This window comes from Centropristis striata, chromosome 14 (assembly GCF_030273125.1).
Source record: "Centropristis striata isolate RG_2023a ecotype Rhode Island chromosome 14, C.striata_1.0, whole genome shotgun sequence".
In the NCBI taxonomy this organism is placed as follows: Eukaryota; Metazoa; Chordata; class Actinopteri; order Perciformes; family Serranidae; genus Centropristis; species Centropristis striata.
This window is the reverse complement of record NC_081530.1, coordinates 1,589,144-1,609,325: the sequence shown is the minus strand read 5'-3', so window position 1 is coordinate 1,609,325 and position 20,182 is coordinate 1,589,144. Positions and strand designations below refer to the sequence as shown.

Sequence of the window (20,182 nt, the reverse complement as noted above, 5' to 3'; positions counted from 1 at the left end):
ACTCACTGTAATATTTACTGTGAAGTTCTGGCAACCACAGCTGCCGGTATTTTACCGTAAATTAAACAGATTATTTTTTTACAGTGTTGTTTCTTGTTAATGAAAGTTGATTCCTGCTTCAAATTGCCCTTTAATTCAAAGAGACATTTTAATGTGTCCTTCTGGTGAAAAGGGGGATAATTCAAACAGGGCTGTTTGCATTTAAAAATCCTAGCGCTGGTGTTTGGAGGCTCTTGTATGTGCATGTGGGCTGTGAGGATCATATAGAGTGATTCATTGATGTGAGATTTACTGTCTCAGGACCATGTTGCTATGTTCTTGGAGCCAGAGGTGATTCTGGCACTCTCCGTCCTCGTAGTACCACTCCAAACGTACATGTGCCAGACACTACATGATCTCGCTTTCAATGCTTCATCTCCAAGTGATAAAACATCTCCCGAGGCATGTCGACTTATTTTATCAGTCTTGCATTTGCCGCTGTAAATCAAAGCCGGTGTAGTCCAACATGGCTTCACATCTCTGACTCACTTTCATTATACCATGCAACCTCCTGACACATTTGCAAAAATGGAGGAAATACTATTCTGACAAGACAAATAACTTAATTATGCCCCTGTTTAAAAAATATATAGTAAAACAGAAGAGATGATTCCAATAAATACAGAGGTTTTATATGTTTGAATTGATGTTGGACATTTATATGGTTTTCTTGGGCTACTCCCAAAATCTATTAGGCTTTTAGATAAAGAGCCAAGCTATAAGTCAACCTTAAGGACAACTGAAGCTCCAATATTTAACATTGATAATGCAACCTAGGGCTGTAGTCAAGATCAACTTAATTGAATCCAGGATCAGGACGAGTCCGGTTCAAGACCAAGTCAGCAGCAGATAGAGTCCTAGTCAAGAACACCATAGGTAACACTGTCTTTCCAAGCTGTTTTATTCAGTGTCTTTCCTGATCAGGGAGTAAAGATGGACAGAAATATCCTTCAAACAAGATATACAGTACAGGCCAAAAGTGTGGACACACACCTTCTCATTCAATGTGTTTTTCTTTATTTTCATGACTATTTACATTGTAGATTCTCACTGAAGGCATCAAAACTATGAATGAACACATGTGGAATTATGTACTTAACAAAAAAAGTGTGAAATAACTGAAAACATGTCTTGTATTTTAGATTCCTCAAAGTAACCACCCTTTGCTTACTAGAATATAAGACATGTTTTCAGTAATTTCACACTTTTTTGTTAAGTACATAATTCCACATGTGTTCATTCATAGTTTTGATGAATCTACAATGTCAATAGTCATGAAAATAAAGGAAACGCATTGAATGAGAAGGTGTGTCCAAACTTTTGGCCTGTACTGTATCTATCTAACTATCAAACTAATGTATCGCCTCATGTTGGTGGAATTAGTCAATCAGGCAACTTTCTGTCAACTGGCCCTGAATCAGCAGCCCAAAGAAACGTAAGCAATAGCAAAGTCTAAGACCAAGATACGGTAGTCAAACGAGGCACCAGACCAGCATAAGTGCAAGACTTCAAAAAATGGCCTTGAGTCTGAGACCAGACTCGAGGTGAGTTAATGGCACATACACTACTGGTCAAAAGTTTTAGAACACACCAACTTTTCCAGAATTTAATTGAAAATGATGCAGTTTAATGTCTCAGTCTACTCTGAAATTAATGCACATTTGCAACATTTAAAATTCTTTATTGAGCATGATAGTGATTTGAAAGTTAAAAAAAATTCAAAATCACATTTTATGTTGGACTAAAGGACTAAAAAAAGACACAAAAAGATAAAAAAAAAAAAGACACAAAATGACTTACAAAGACATGAAAAGAATTCAAAAATGGTCAAAATAGCCCAAGACTCCATAGAGTTAAGTTGTTAACCCATTTCTTGTTCCCTGAAAAAAAAGCCTACTTGTCTCAGGACCCATGAAATGTACATTATCTTTCAGTTTTGTTTAACCTTACCTTTTTTTATTTACCTCTGGCAGTTCACCACTTACCTTTGTACCCTTTCAAGCTGTTCATTTGACTTGAACTGCTTGAATTTCAATAAAAAACTGTAAAAATTGGGGTGTTCTAAAACTTTTGACCGGTAGTGTACATACATATGGCACACATTGCATGATGCACTCAGATGTACACTGTGTAACACCCACAATGTTAATCAAGCCCTCTGATGAGTATTAAAAGGAGCTCCTTCCTTGGTTAGAACACAGGCTCAACACCAACCATGAACTTCTACCTGACCTTCACCTTTTAGCAACTTGAAAATAACTGTTTGATTAGCAAAGCTTGCTTCACTGCAAATCATTTAAGAGCACTTAGTTTCATCTCTCCTTCTGCATATTGCTCAATCTTCCTGCTGTCTGCATGCAATATGGCTGAAAAATCCAAATCACTGACATTTTGATAAGCCGTCTCTCTTTCTCATTTAATCATCGTCTCTTCTCTCTCTAGTGGTTCGTCCTGCCCGCTGCCCAAAAACTCTTTGCCGAAAATCTTTTCCACTCTTTTTGTCTCCACCTCTGGTCCTTCAGGTGTTCAGCTTAACTAATAAGTCGAGCTACTGTACAGTTCAGCTGAGGCCCCACTGCAGCAAGAGCTTACTTTACCAACGAGTAGTGCTCCATTTTGATCAAAATAAAAGCTAATTCTGTCTACATCTAGAAACCTCGTTGCTTTTAATTGATCCTTGGAGAGCTCTACAGTGCAGTCAGTCACGTATCTCCACCAAACACCCTCACAAGACTATCATCCCCACATAGTACATCCCTGTCTTTTTTGGTTGGAGCTCTATGCTTAAAGCTGTTTCATTCTTTTGTCCCTGCAGCATTAGTACACTCAACAATAGTTATTAGCTTGCAGAATATGTCTTGTACCTGCTTTCCAGTCTCTTTCTCAGTTGAATTAATCACATTTTCCCTTTTTTTCTGTGCCTGTATTTTCCAGTGGTATTAATGAGAGCTAGTGGAAGGTGTACCTCATTTGTATATGTACTCTATAGAGGGAAGCAGATGTATGTAGGTTGGGGGGATAAGGTGGACACAGTCGGTGGAATGTAATTTACAAATGGGCAATTTGAATGAATGCATGTGGCTGTGTGTATAGGGGCGTGTACTGTAGGTGTGTGAGTGTGCCTGAGATTGTTTTAGTGTGTCTCAAGATAAAACATGATGTGTTCCCAAATGACTTTTGCTTCAACAACTGAAGAAGTGCCTGCTAAGCAACAGCCCTCATTAGCATACAGATCAGGAGGCACTATAAGTGTTTGCGGGGTATAATTCACTATTGCTGTTTTCAAAACAATAAAAGGCGTGTCCTTTTCTCTGCAAATGCCAATGCTGGTCTTTCCTGCTCCCGTTTTTTATTGGGCCGCAGTTTGGTTAAGAGTCGTTAACATTACAGCTCCCCTTGAGTACCAGAGCCTCCCTTTTAATAGATCTTAAAGGTGTAACAGTTTAACATCTCCAAGTCAAGGCCACATTCATTTTGAAACATTAGTATAATTACCATAAACAAACAAGACAATCAGCAAGAAGACTGGCAGCTTCTGCCAGCCTCTGTAATATATTGTCTGCCATTGGGCTTGACTTTATTGGAAATCTGATGGATTATGTAATTGCTTTATAGCACAAAACAGAAGCACAAGCAAGCATAATACTTTAAAAAGATTCTTACAATGGATGTTGATAGAGTAAATAAAAGGTCAAGAGAGCCCAACCTATATGGGATTTTTGGGACCCATACCAATTTTAGAGGGGAAAAACTGATTTGATGGCTTGGAATAAAAATAGACCTGTTCAATATGGATTTTGTACGAATGAGACTATGCCAAGGGAATACTAATTAAACAATATTTATCATAATTATAAATAATTTACACTATGTTGCCATCAAGCAATTGTGGATAAATGCCACTGAGAAAATAAATGAGTAAATAAAAATTGAATAAATGGTTAAATTTATTGTTCATTCCATTGTTCATGTATTATCTAAGTCAGTAGTTCTCAACCTTTTTGAGTCGCGACCCCCAATTTAACATGCATGTTGTCCGTGACCCCCACTCAAAGACACAACATGACCAAAAAAGACACAAAATGACTAAAAAGGCACAAAAAGACACAAATTGACCAAAAAAGACACAAAATGACCAAAAAAAGACACAAAATGACCAAAAAAGACCCAAAATGACCAAAAAAAAGACCCAAATTGACCAAAAAATAAGACACAAATTGACCAAAAAAAAGATACAAAATAACCCAAAAAAGAAAAAAAATACAAAAAAAAGGAAACAAAATGACCAAAAAAAGACACAAATTGACCACAAAATGACCAAAAAAAGACACAAAATGACCAGAAAAGACACAAAATGACTAAAAACAGACACAAAATGACTAAAAAACCCCACAAAATGTCCAAAAAAACCCACAAAATGACCAAAAAAAGACATTAAGTGACCATAAAGATTAAAACACTTTAACACAGTGGAGACAGAGCTGACTTCCAAAATGATTTGGCGACCCCCAGAAATCATCTCGCGACCCCAATTGGGGTCCCGACCCCAAGGTTGAGAACAGCTGATCTAAGTGATGCTACAGATAGCACTGGTACACACCTAGCCTTTAACCTTAAATACATAAATAAGTGTACAGGATACACTAAATAAGACTGCAGTTTGCAATCTCCCTTCACCTTTGCTTGTTGAACGCTCTAATAATCTAAATCCGTCTCTGTCTGCAGGTTCACCGGCCCCAACCTTCCCTCGCCCATCATTAGCAGCAACAACTGGCTCAGACTGCACTTTACCTCTGATGGCAACCACAAGTTGAGAGGCTTCAGCGCCCAGTACCAAGGTAAGATGAAAAGAGGTTTTGATATTTTAAAAGGACGATCATTAATCATATGTGCCAAGTTAACTTTGTACAAATCATCAAATAACTGGTGGATTTTCATGATATTTGACTAGATGTTCTTGGGATGAATCTTAATACTTATGGCTTAACTTTTCTCTCGTGCCAATACGTGATTATAGCTTCCAATTGTATGCAGGAATTACAAAAAAAATCGACAAGAAAAAGACAAAATATATCTCACAACTCCTGAAAAGCAAAGTACACATTTCTTTCAATGATTATATTCTGTCTTATTTTAAGGTTTTTGCCACTATACCTGCACCAAAGGAAATTATTTCACTGTTTTGGCAGAATAGTTGACTTATAAACACATATATTGACACACAGAGACCAAGGTTATTATAGTTAACGAAATAACGAAAACTAGAATGGAAAAAACATTTTCGTTAACTGAAATAAAAATAAAAACTAGAGTTTTTAAAAAAAACGATAACTAACTGAAACTGTATTGTGTGGTTACAAAACTAACTAAAACTAACTGAAATTATAGTGAAAATGTCCTTAGTTTTCGTTTTTGACAACTTTTTTCATTCATAATTCAGTGTTTCTATTTGAACATGCAACACATGGTGAATATGTTTACTGAGACTGGGATGTTTACACTAGAATCAAAATACAAAACACCCTGAAATGTAAGAGTTAATAACCTTATTGGGGCTGAGATGATAAACCAAAGGAAATAAAGGAAACATTTATTATGACCTCTTTGAATCTGGCACCCAACATATAGCCCATTACAAAAAAACTAAAACTAACACTAAAACTAATAAAAACTAAACTAAAACTAAGCATTTTCAAAAAATAAAAACTAAACTAAAACTAGAAAACTCACTCTAAAAACGAACTAAAACTAACTGAATTTGAAAACAAAAATTCACAACAAAATTAAAACTAAAACTAATGAAAAATCCCAAACTATTATAACCTTGACAGAGACACGCATACAACTTCCTGTCTCTCCCATGAATGCATCCATGCTAGGTTCAGGGATCATCTTTGAGATGGGACTAGCAGGGGGAAATGATTAGATCGTCCAGAAAAAAGAAAAAAAAAATAGGCAACCTCTAAAGACCTCACCTCCAGCTATCTCCTGGAAATCTTAGACACAATGGTATGAGAGAAATAAAAGAGAGAGAGGGACTGAGCGTATGGGTTTACAGGTTCCATGTTAGATAAATATGTTAAGAAGATCAGAGAGAATAGGAGGCTAATACTTTAATTACATTAAACACTGTTCCATCCCCCTCTTCCCACCAGCTATTCTCATCACCACAGTTCCCATGATTCCTGGAGTGATGAATTGAACGTTGGCTCCATTTATTTTATTTTCTTGTCCTTGTGGAACAGGAAACAGCCCCACCCAGTCAGACCCTGCACTCAATAGCTTATTTCCTTTACTAGAAACACAATATGTTTTTGCTCCTTTTTTTAATCAGGGCAACAAATCTGAAAAGAGCTGCTGCATTGTGATGTTCCTGTCAGACACATAATAAACAGACTTTTTGACACAAAATGACCAAAAAAAAGACACAAATTGACCAAAAAAAGAAACAAAATAACCCAAAAAATTAAAAAAAAGACACAAAATGACCAGAAAAGTAACAAAATGACTAAACAGACACAAAATGACTAAAAAACCCCCACAAAATATCCCAAAAAACCCACAAAATGACCAAAAAAAGACACAAATTGACAAAAAAAAAAAAAAAAAAATACCCCAAAAAAGAAAAAAAAAGACACAAAATGACCAGAAAAGTCACAAAATGACTAAAAACAGACACAAAATGACTAAAAAACCCCACAAAATATCCAAAAAACCCACAAAATAACCCAAAAAAGAAAAAAAAAGACACAAAATGACCAGAAAAGTCACAAAATGACTAAAAACAGACACAAAATGACTAAAAAACCCCACAAAATATCCAAAAAAACCCACAAAATGACCAAAAAAAGACATTAAGTGACCAAAAAGATTAAAACACATGAACACTTTAACACAGTGGAGACAGAGCTGACTTCCAAAATGATTTGGCGACCCCCAGAAATCATCTCGCGTTTTTGCTCCTTTTTTAATCAGGGCAACAAATCTGAAAAGAGCTGCTGCATTGTGATGTTTCTGTCAGACACATAATTAACAGACTTTTTGACACATGACTCAGATTAGCTTTGAATTACAATGCAGTTGAAACTGAGCAGAGGATAAAAACACATTTATGCAAAACAAGTAAAGTTCCATTGTCAGGAACCGTCAGAGTAATTAAATAGGGACGAGTGTGAAGGGGTGCACAGACAATGCTGATGGTGTTTTTGAAAATGGTGAATAAGTATGCATTTAGATTAGCTTTTTACTTTGCAATGATGGCTTTGTTTTTATTTTCTCTGCATTATGAAACTCAATAATTTCCTCAACTTTTTTATCGTATGAAACTTTTATTGTATAAAGTTGATTTGCTTCTCATATACCCTGCCCTCTAATCTGGGTAATCTAATAATACTTTTATTCCCCGCAGTTTTCTATACACAACTCTTTTTTATGGACTAACATTACACATATACACTACCGGTCAAAAGTTTTAGAACACACCAACTTTTCCAGAATTTAATTGAAAATGATGCAGTTTAATGTCTCAGTGTACTCTGAAATTAATGCACATTTGCAACATTTAAAATTATTTATTGAGCATGATAGTGTTTTGAAAGTAAAAAAAAGATTCAAAATCACATTTTATGTTGGACTAAAGGACTAAAAAAAGACACAAAATGACCAAAAAAAGACACAAAATGACAAAAAAGACACCAAAAGACACAAAATGACCAAAAAAAGACACAAAATGACTTACAAAGACATGAAAAGAATAAAAAAATGGACAAAATAGCCCAAGACTCCATAGAGTTAAGTTGTTAACCCACTTCTTGTTTCCTGAAAAAGGCCTACTTGTATAATTCTGAAATGTACGTTATATTTTACCTTTTTTTATTTACCTCTGGCCGTTCACCACTTACCTTTGGACCCTTTCAAGCTGTTGATTTGACTTGAACTGCTTGAATTTCAATAAAAAACTGTAAAAATTGGGGTGTTCTAAAACTTTTGACCAGTAATGTATGTTGTTGATGGTTTAAGGTACAAACGTTGGGTTTTATTGTCATGAAAAGTAATTTTTTCTTATTTAATAAGTTTTGGCAGAACTTCATTTTTGTTTAATTGCTTCGTCAAAGCTGCTGTGAACATATCTGGAGTGGGTGAGGGCGGTGAATGGCGTAGGAATATTCTATATAATCTATGTATCTGCTGCAGACATTTATGCTCTGCTGAAGTGTGTGGGCGTCATTATGGCTCTTCCTGCTGTTAAAGTCTCTCTGCTCTCTCTCTCTCCACAGTGAAGAAGATGACTGAACTCAAGTCTCGAGGTGTGAAGATGTTGCCTAGCAAAGACAACCACCATAAGATATCAGTGTGTAAGTTGCAAACCTTAACTGTCAACAGCATTTTTGCAAATAAGCAAGTGTGAAATGAAAAGTTTCACTACTATCAAGGGAGAAACAAACTCAAACTTAAAAGGAATACTTTTTTAAAGACACTTGAGAAAATACATTTTCTCAGTTTTGACCCTATGTCGCTACTTGTTTATCCATTTCTTCTTATACAGTCATAATATAAAAATATATATATAAAAAATATTACACCACCCTTGTTTTCTTCAGTGTATTGTTAATTTTAATCCCTGGTACAACTAAAGGTAAATTTTTGGTAACACTTTCTATGAAGACTACATCTATAGTGCATTATGAGCGCATTCATAGTGAATTATAATGCTCATTATAATCAATCATAATGCATTATGACTGCACTCATAAACACATATAAAGCTTCATGATGCACTATGTCAACAGTTATAAATATAGCTTATAATGACTTATAAATCCAAGTGTCTTATGAGTGCTCTTGACTGGTTATAAACTACAGGCTGACTGATGAGGCTTATAATACATTACAACTGAAACATCATGATTAGCTATACTGCATTATAGATGCGTCTATATGAACCTCACTTTGCTTAAAGCATACATTGATCATTTATTTATACTTATGGCATCCTATGAGTCCTTATAACAATTGATTGTTGAGGTGTGTGTATAGAGGGGTATGAGTAGTTGTAATGTATTATAAGCCTCATCAGTCAGCCTGTAGTTTATAACCAGTCAAGAGCACTCATAAGACACTTGGATTTATAAGTCATTATAAGCTATATTTATAACTGTTGACATAGTGCATCATGAAGCTTTATATGTGTTTATGAATGCAGTCATAATGCATTATGATTGATTATAATGAGAATTATAATTCACTATGAATGCGCTCATAATGCACTATAGATGTAGTTTTGGACAAATATACCATTTCATTTTCCATGGTTTTCTTGTTAATGATTTTGGTTATTATCAAGAAAACCGTGTTAAATGTCTAGATATCAGCTCTTTAATTAAACTCTTATCAGCTATTTTGGTTGTTACCATTATATTGCTAAAACAAACGAACCTTTAGTTATACCAGACATTAAAATGAACAAGAAATTAAAGAAAACAATGGTCTAATAATTTTTTCCATGACTGTATGTACATCCCCGTATTATCTCTCACTTTAAAATGCTTTCAAATGTCTGATGAGTCATCCTGTACTTTACTAAAGTTCATCCAGTTAAGGGAGACTGGTCATATCCAAACTTTACTGTTTATGGTTCATAGATGTTCTTTTTGATATCAATGAAAACATTTTTTTTTTATTTCAATTCAAACTACTTTATTCATCCCACAAAGTGAATTACATTTGCACAGCTTGTACACAGAAAAACACAATAAAATGCAACAACATACAAAGAAACAGCTGAAGCAAGGAGCTAAATCTAAACAAGTTAAAACTTGAAAAGCCAATTCAAATCAGATCAAATCAAACTTTATTTATATAGCGCTTTTCATACATAGAAATGTAACACAAAGTGCTTTACAAAAAATAAAGAAAAAAACATATAGGGTAGAGATCCTACCTTCCAGCTCGGCCATCTTGTCGGCCAATCCAGGGCCGACAAGATCCAAGACGTCCGCTGATTAAAATCCTTTTCCAGTCCGAGTTAAATGTTAAAACGATCCTTGCACAGAAGCGTTAAAACATGAGTATAAAATGTTAAAACGAATCATGCATTAAAACGTTAAAACGTTAAAAACAAATGTTAAAACGATCTCTGCAATAAAACGTTAAAACATCGAAATCAAATGATCTTTTGCATTTAAAACGTTAAAACATTAACCCATAAGAACCCAGACCCAGTTATCCTTAAAGGAAAATTATGGGGGATATACCACAGACCAAGTGGACCACACAGAACACATTTATGATGTTTAAAAAGAAAAATACTACCCTTAAATGTGAAAGATCTGTGATGTGACATAAACATTACATTGGGCACATTTTCTGCTTACAGAAAATGTTACACAAATTTGCCTTTTTCTTTGGATCTCCACAACATTTATCAAAATTGTGACATTAATAGTGCCGTTTAACAACAAATTATTTTTCAGATTTGTTTTTAAGTAAGTTAATAATAAATCAATAATAAATAAAAACAAATAAGCATTTGCCTTTTTTTTTTGCATCTCCATAACATATATCAAAGTTGTGACTTTAAATGCAATAAAGAACACCCTATTAACGGATTAGAATTGTTAAATGGGTTTAAACTTAGCCTCGTAACAAAAAATAAGCTTTTTGAAATTAGATACTTTTTCGCATTTCTGTTTCAAGTCACATTTTGGAGAAGTCACTTCTTGTCACAGTCACATGACCACCACACCAGGGTGATGAGTATGTGTTGCTTAGGGATCTAATGAGTTAATGTGAAGCATAAAGCTGAATATGGGAGATTCTAGAAGATTTAAAGTGTTTGTTACACCCGTGTCACCGTGGGTTCCTATGGGTTAAAACCAGGCACTGGAAAGACTTTACTGATGTGGTTTCTCTACCAGTGGTATGGTTTTCATTTGGAAATACATCTCAGTACAAAAGCTTAAGATGCTCTCACTTGTGTTTCTGCGGGACTTCACCCTGGCTCTGGCATCAGATCGCCACTTGCCACAGTTCAGTTTGACAGTTTTTCTTCCACAGCAGCGCAGACTGACACTAGTGGCAGCCATGCTATGAGTCTGCAGGGCTGTTTAGGGCTTTAGTATTTTGCAGCAGGATAAGCAGCAAGTTGAGCTGCAGTAGGAAGTGAACTCTACACAATAAAAGAAGAACCAGACACAGGGAATATAACTGTGAGTTGCATCACTGTTGTCTCTTCTCTGTCTGCCTGGTGGAGAAGAAGCCAGATGGTCCTTTTCACCACTCTCAACTTTTCTTCAAAGTCATTTAAAAGTTTTTTCTTCTTTACTCTTGGCCAGAGAACTGGCTGAATGCTGACTGTTGTAAGAAACACAGACACAAAGGACGCTCAGTCTGTGCTGGAGGAGCAGTTCTAATAGCAAATGGACAGCAGTAATTGCATTGGTTGCTCTTTTTGTCGTGGCAGTCTTCCTCGCCCTTGTTCTGTCTCGCCCTCTGTCTGAGCTCACTGTTCATTATCCCGTTCAGCTTTATTTGAACATCTGTAACATTAACAAGTTGACAGCCAGGCGGAGTCACCTGACTGGAGTGACACAGAGGGATGTCGAAGGGTTTAAGAACAACCTGTCGAACAAAAAAGAGGTGCATTAATGGTAATCCTGCCTCAAGGCCATTTACAATTCATTTTATCCACTTCTACCTCCGACTTTATCTTTTCCTTTTCATCTGTACGTCTCTTTTTCTCTTCTTTCCTTTCATTTGCATAGCTTTAATAGTTTTTTTTTATTTTCACTTTACCTTCTGCCACTTTAAATTTTCCAGTATTTTATTTTATTTTATTTTACATTACTTGATTGCCTGTGACCACTAATGGAAAGAGGCACATTATGGAAAATACTTTTTCCAAGTGAAAGTAAAAAAGTTCATGACTGAACTATAAAATTAATTTAAACTAAAAGAATCTTAAGGTACCATTTGGACCCCAACAAATGATCAATCTGTTTAAATACATTCTAGTTTCCACCTGTAACAAGCAAAAATGTCAAATTAGAATTTATTCGTCACATTTTTTTCATTTTTTCATTTTATTAATTCCTCTTTTTTGGAACCGAAAAAAAATAAACAACATAAACTACAACAGCGTAGGCTAGATGCATATACATATTCATACACATACTCACATAGACACCATTAAACAGATGTACATAAACATATAAACATTTACACACATACAGTATATAAAGCCCTAGTCAAGTCAAGTCAAGTCAAAGTTTATTTATAGAGCACATTTAAAAACAACCTCAGTTGACCAAAGTGCTGTACAGTTATTAAAATAGAATAAATCATACACAACTGGGTATAAATAAAAACAATAAAAATAATAAAATACTAAAAACAGTAAAAACAATAGAATAAAATAGAATAAAATAGTAATAACAACTCAATCCAAAACAGAGTTAGAGATACAAAAGACAAATAAAAGGGTAAAAAAAAAAAAAAATACATATACATGCATCTGCCCCGTCTAAGTAATAAGATAGAAATAAGAACCAGTTAACTTAATATTCAATATGCATTTCCTTATATAATTTTGGTTCAAAACATTTTTTTAAAACAATACTCAGATAAATTAAACTGTCTCAAATGACAATACTTGAAAATTATTATTCCTGACCATTCTGCCAACAACTGAATTGCTAGACTGGCTCTCTATCTCCACATCTCTATCAGCTAGGCCTGTGATGCTATGAATGTTTTCTTACTGTGGTGAAAAAGCAACGTATCTCCAAAGTTTACCAAAAGTTTGGCTGCTCATTTGTTGCTCAATGCTCAAAGTTGCAAACAAGATGACTAGATGGTGTACGCTGTCTTCAGTTTTCATCACAGCCTTACTGTTTGCTACTATAATCAAATATTGATTTATTTTGCTGTGTTTAATTTTCTCAAAATCGAATCTTAAGGTATTTTGTGTGAACACGATGAAATGCAGCCTGAGTTAGTCAGCATGCTGCTGCTCCTCTGTTTACCCAACAGTAAGTCTATCATCCCTTATTTTCTGCCACTTTATTCATTGCCTCGGGTTGACACCAGCGAGCCTTGTTTTAAATTCATTGCTGTCTCGCCTCACGCTGGGACCCCGGCCAATGAGCAGGTGTCACATTGCTTTGGCCCCGTTCACCTTTGACCCCTTCCAGTCCGTCAGATGGGCTCTCCTGCTCGGCCAAGTTTGTTTGACCCCCTCCGGCACTTTTGCCTTCCACAGTTTCGCACCCAGTGACATGATTGAACAGAGCACCACCAGGAATGTGCTCTGGAATAAGATGTACTTGGTAATAAATGTTAAGCAGGGAAACTGTCAAGGTGTATACCCAAAGAATAGATGTATGCAAAGCTAGTGCAGCACGAAAAAAAAGCAAAGAAAAAAAAGCTACAGCAGCTTAAATTACACTCATCAACCTTTTTATCTTTACCTTTGTTCTGTAATGATCAAGTAACCACCAGAGGGCAGAGAATAAACAAATAAACAATATCAATAAGCCTTAACCTCCTGAGACCCAAGCTTTTGTTTGGTATGTATTGTTTGTTTCTCCTAGATATTTGATATTTTGGATTTGTAGGACATGTTAAGTACAAAAACTAAGCATTGTCTTTGAACAGGAAGTAGTTTTTGAAAAAAAACAAATCGGTTAATTTTACTGTATAACACAATTAATTCACCAGTGTATAAAACTTTTATTTCCTTACATTTACTCCCTCTCTTTGGAAGAACGATATTTAAAGTCTATTCGTTCTCAAATGATTACTTCCTGATTAGCAGAGTCGTAGCTTGTTGCTATTGCTAAAAATAGTCAAACTTGCACAGAATATCAAGCTGCAAACATTATTAAGCACAAATAAAGAAGTTTTAACCATAAAATGTGATAAGATTTTGTACCTGGTCCACTTTTGTCTAGGGATAAGCTGTTGATTGACTTTAGCAAGGTGCTGCCATCTGGTTTTTACACTGATTGATGTATTGTGCTTTTGTCTAGAGTGTGTACTACTGAGGACAACATGTTACAGTTAAGCAGAATTAAATATAAGGTCCATAAAACCTAAAATGAAATGTCCACATATGAGGACGCAGGGTCACAGGAGGTTAATATACTTTATCAGGTTTTTATCTTGTTATTTAAAACGTGCCTGTAATGATCTTTGCATTAATGCATTGCCAAACTTGCGCAACACCTGTCAAATGGAAGTCCAATATTTCCTCTTTGTAAAATCTGTCAGCATGAACTATTTTTTTTTTTTACACTGGCCAGGTAATTGAACTACAACCAGCTTGAGAAACCTTTATGTTCATATGTATGGAAATAAACAATAACCAACACAGTAAATAGTTTTTATTTAGACTTTCTTTCTGCACTTCCTCATTCTTTTTCTCTCTTTTTCTTCCATTAGTGTCTCAGATGGGCGTAGCGCAAGGACACAACATGTGTCCCGACCCAGGGATCCCGGACAGAGGGAAAAGAAAAGGCTCTGATTTCAGGTATTAGCGAGCAAAGAATTATTTCAGGAGTAATTAATTAAATAGTTCATTCCTGAGCAAGAACAGCCTGATGGACACACTGCGAATGATGGACATTTTTGGTTAAAAAAGATGGTAATCAATTAAAATTCTCAGACTTCACTTTTCTTCAAGACAACTGATGACTGTTGGGCGACATGAGTTATATAATTATATTAGTTTGAACTTTACGGTATAATCACATTTGGCTTGTAATGAAAATGTCAAGGTAATTTCTGTCTCTACGTCTTTGTAGATATTACATTCATGAGCCTAATTTTTCATTTTTTGATGTGACTTTTGTCACAATTCTTCAAATAAGTAACTTTCAGTTTTCTAATTTAATTGCCGAGGCCTAATTAACTCGTGTAAGCACGACGAGAGTGCTCCGTGACAGTTTGCTGTTCAGATTTTGTTCTACGTTTAAGGTAAAATTTAGTTGTCAGTTCAATTGTCTTGTGTTTAAATTGAATAATAACAGAGTCTTAATTAGTTCCACTTCAAATGTCTCTTTGAAGTATTTTTTTCTTTTTCAAATTTAGCTTTCTAATTTCACTGTTGTAATAATAGGACAACCCTCCTTAGTCAGCTTTAGAAATGCCACAGTATTGTCGCAAATTTATGCCAAAATAATCTCCCAGTTCACCGTCGATTCTCTTAACTTTGTTCACAGTTGAGATTTAATCAGCAGTGAGCTGGGAGGAAACTACTCGCTGCTATTACAAATCAGGGACTGCATCTTGAAATGTGCTCTAGCATACAGCACATTACCCAATGTCATGCCCCATAAAGCCACTGCAACCAAACCTGATAGAGAAATGTGTACACTAAAACAAATACCCCACCATTTGAGCCGCTGCACACTAATAGGCTGCCTCTGTGGGACGGTGATATTGCCGGTGGGATTATGGAGTTTCATTCCTGTCAGAGCTATTGTCTCTATCAGTGGTCAACTGTAACACAGACAAATGGCCAACATCCGCCTCCCACAATGCACCACTTTTGGAAATCACACCTGGGAAGTCTGAGAAAATATGTTTTATTTTTTTTTTTACAGCAGTGAACATTTTTTCTCAGTACTCTCACCCCATCTGCACTCCCACTGCTAAGAAGTGTTCTTTACAGAAAAGGCTTGTGATGCTGATGTGTTTTCTCTCCATGTGATCTACCTGCAGGCGAGGAGCCACGGTGCATTTCTCCTGCGACGAAGGTTATGAACTGCAGGGCTCAAAGAGCATCAGCTGTCTCAGGGTGACAGACAGCTACGTAGGCTGGAGCGACGACCGGCCCATCTGCAGAGGTAAGGGTTATTAAGTTATTAAGTTATTAAGAAATACTTTATTCATCCCAGCAGAGAAATGTAGGTGTTCCAGCAGCCAACATACACACAACACAACACAACACAACAAAACACAACACAACACAACACAACACATGTATACATACATATTCCACCTATACAGAACATGAGCCCACAATACATAGCCTAGTATAGAGGAAGTGGAATGGATGGTCCATGTTTATTAGTAGCTGTTACTCATAGATAACAGTTACAGCAAGTGTGCAAATATATAGGTGTGTAAATACATAAACAGGTGTGCAAATATACATGTGCAAAAAACATGTGCAAAAATACAGTTTGGTAAATAAAGTAGAAGCAGCGAAGCTAAAATTTAAATAAATATTACAAAAAGGGGATTCATTATAAAGTGCAATTGCAGTAGGTAAAAACATATTCTTGAATCTGTCCTTTTTGCAGCATAGCTGCCTTAGGCTCCGTTTACATGATGACGGTCTGAATAGAAGACGCAAAAGTGGCGTCTTGTCTTCACTTTTTATTCCTCGTTTAGACGAGCGTTTTCGGGAGGAAATCTGCTGCATACGGTGACGCAAAAGTGTGTGAAATGTGATTGTATGCAGCCAGGCGGCATCACTTAAAGCCATAAGAGCATCTTTGGGCATGCAGAAGTTTTCACGCCACACATTTTCATCAGCTACTCCTTCCACAAAGTTCTCCACCATCACTAGATCTCCCAGGTCTCGTTCACAGCCGTCTGGCTCCTCCCACCAATCGCTGCATCCAGAATGTGATGGAGGTAATTCCAGATCCTTCTCTGTTCACTAATACTATCTGTACATATCCTGGACATTTGGTGGAAAGACTCCTGTAAGTTTATTAGAGCTGCCAGAGCAGCTTGAAGGTCCCACCATGGAAATAATCCCACGTTTCTTTATTTCCTGTCCTGGAGCATGTATGTGACGTAAACACATACGTGACGTGAGCAGATCAGATCAGAGTTTTGTGTCTTGTCAGTGTAGACGACACGCTACGGAGGAGAGGATTACACTTTTACACTTTGGAGGGTGGTTTCAGATTTTTGCGTCTTTAAGCCCCCAAAACGCCGTCACCGTCTAAACGAAAGGCACTTCCCATAAAATATTTTGTCGTTTTTACCCGCGAGCGTCCTCGTGTAAACGGGGCCGTAGCCTCCAACTAAAAACACTCTTTTGTTTACACACTAGACTGTGCAAAGGATGCATGTTATTGTCCATCTATACGTATGTGTTAGGGCAGTAGTTTAAATGTGACCTCCATTTAAATTGCCATACTCTGATGTTGATGCTTGTGAGTGCTGTCATTTAGTGTAGCTGTTCTGTCCATTTTCTCCTCTTTTTTTGATGAAGTATTCACCATTTGTTGTGCCTGGCCTGACTTTGACCTTTGGCCAGCATCCTTTTGCTTCCTGCTGTTTAGCCATGCTGGCGTAGTGCTGCCCATCATTCATGTCTTTCTCACTTCTGACCGTTTTGTGACAGGCAGGCAGAGCGGTCAGGCTCCCTGCACCGTATTCCTGATGCTCATTCACTTTTCAGCCTCAGTGAACTGAATTAATCAGAGTAGATTTGATTTTTGACTTTTTTGTGTGCATAATTGGTTTAATTGATGGGGATCTGACTTGTGAAGCGTATTCATTGAAGCAGGACTTATAAATATTTAACTTTGATTTGGTGGTAATGTTCTCTTAGAGTTTAAAAGTAAAAAATCCTCATCTCAAAAATTCATATTAATAAGACCTATTCAGCATACTGGCCCACACATTCATATTTCATTTTAGTAGACTACAAAATGCATATTAAAATGTTTAAAGGTATTGTTTTTAGTTTCAATTCAAGTTCTGAGTATTAATCTGACTCACTCAGGCAGCAAAAAGAGAGAAATTATCTTTTTAAGGCTTCTTATTTATAATAACTTCTGTACCTCAGGTTGGAAAAAAGTGAGTCATGGTATTTTTAAAAAGTTCACCAGCCCAAGCAATGTATTATTAAAGAGTACAGGTCCCCAAAAAATCTCAGAATCGATATGTTTATGAAAAAATGTTAATGTAACAACTCTGTTTATGCGACTGATCTTAAGTCCCAAACCTTTTTGCACTGTGCTCCAATAACAGTTGAGAAAGACCAAACCTTGGTCAACTTCTCTGTTTCTTGTTCTACTTAGATTGTTTCATGCTAGGCTCATTGAAAAGAAAAGAAAATATGTGGCTGGGGGACCTGTAACAGCAACACTCTATATCCTGGCTAACTTTCAGTGTCATTTTTTTTTTATATACACATTATCGAGCATCCCAACAGGAAAAGTTCTGCAGCCCAGAGAATATCTCACACTATCGAACAGGCAGCAGCACCGACTGGATGCCATGTTTCCCTCAGAGGGGGCTTTTAGACTTTTGGCTCGGTCAATTGATCCAACAGCACAAAATTGCTTTGTCATTACCCCTAAAAGGCCTCATGATTGCAAAATGCTGAGTGATTATTCCAAACAATTGAAGCAATTAAACGAAACATTTCCGCAACAATTCTGGGATTGAAATGTTGATCAGAACAGCATCAAAGTAAATTACCAGAACAACTAGTACGAATGTTTTTTAAGTAAGGGGCTATATCAGGGGTGTCAAACTCTGGCCCACGGGCCAAATTTGGCCCGCAGTGTTATTTTATTTGGGGCAAGGCAATACCAAATTATTATATAATTATTGTACTATAAAAGCTGACCCGCCGGTATTATATGGCGCATTTACCGCTAATACTACAAATCCCACAATGCCCTGCTGTTGTTTTGGCGCGTCAATCAGGACAGGACCCAGAAACGCTCCTCGGTGACAGTCGTCATAGCAACCTCAAGCTAGAGCTGTCTCCCAGCTACCCCTTCCCAAAAATGGAGAAAAGAAAGGCAGAATTTATTAACCTGTTGAAAAAGTTTATTTTGATATTTAAATCAGAAGGATGCAAATAGAAAAGAGGCATACGATTTTTATTTAATAAATTAATGACATTGATGTGTTTTTTATTTGAAATTTGATTTTGCATGTCTGCACTATTTAGTTATATATTGTATGTTTATAAGCGTTGCTGGTTCCATATTTAATGTTAAAGCAAAACATGTTTGGTATATATTAAAAGGATTATTTGTTCAATGTTGGCCCGCGATTTTATTCAAGTTTTACATTTTGGCCCATTGTGTATTTGAGTTTGACACCCCTGGTCTATATTGTTGGACCTGTACTAAGCTATATGGGACTTCAATGCACATATACATACAAATATTTACCCCAGGAGATCTATGTCAGCCATTCTGTACCAGGTTCCCCATTAGGGTTTACCAACACTTTAATCTTGTCTAATGTAATCACCCGCCGCCTTTTTTAATTTTACCTATAGGGCATCGTTGTTACTTCACTTCCTTTAATGTGTTCTCAAACATCCAGCTTTCCCTCGGTACTCCCCGTATTTCTTTTGTCTTGGACTGATCCAATTGTACCAAAATTAAATTACAGCACTGAGAAGAGGGGGAGGAATCTCAGAAGGATTACATGGGTGGGAGGATTGATAGTGCTTTGTCTTATCTAAGATATCGTCAGTCACCTGCACTTCAGATTAAAAAAAGGTGTGTTTTGACACCAAACACGGCGATGAAGGCCTTGAACTGACGCGTTTGTCTTCTCCCGTTCTTTGAAGTAAAAAAATAACACAAAAAAGCGATTGAGCCTTTTTGAGCACAAGCCACAAGATCACATTCAAACGGTTTTCTGTTTTGTGTAAAGAAACATTCAAGATTGACATAACATCCACAATAATGTCAGTGAAATTGCCCTTTAAGAATATCTCATTCCATCATCCTCATTTAACCTTTGCTACTGCGCTTTTGTTCTGCTTCAATGAAGATTAAACATCATCCAGGAATAATTGGATCTCTGTATCCTAAATTAGCATTAGTCATCGTTAAATTGTACAGCACTATCATTAGCACAGAGAAAAAAAAAAAAACCTTCAACTCTGGCTGAAAATTCATTCTCCTGACATGAAATTCACGGTTCTCTTTACGTTCATATTTTCTCTCTGGTCACACCGAGCTGCTGCCATTCTTTTTCGTCATGAACTTTGAATGTTCGGCGGCTTGTTGTACTTTTTTTTATCTGCCAGCGAACACATGGGGCGGGGTGTATCAGACACAATGATCCCCAAGATTAAAATGAAATAGGAGTGGATATGATGGCTTCAGTGGACATCCTCTCTGCTGTATTATTTTCATTAAGGTCA

The 20,182-nt window shown here is 36.3% G+C and overlaps 1 protein-coding gene across 1 annotated transcript in view; it reads left to right on the top strand.

The window, feature by feature from the left end:
• csmd2 (CUB and Sushi multiple domains 2) overlaps positions 1-20,182 on the top strand; it is a 358,175-nt gene that overhangs the window by 148,279 nt on the left and 189,714 nt on the right. Inside the window, exons 6-9 of the mRNA XM_059350192.1 lie at positions 4,765-4,877; positions 8,316-8,393; positions 14,479-14,566; positions 15,760-15,884. Coding sequence (XP_059206175.1) covers positions 4,765-4,877; positions 8,316-8,393; positions 14,479-14,566; positions 15,760-15,884 — 404 coding nt within the window. The remainder of the gene's footprint in view (positions 1-4,764; positions 4,878-8,315; positions 8,394-14,478; positions 14,567-15,759; positions 15,885-20,182) is intronic.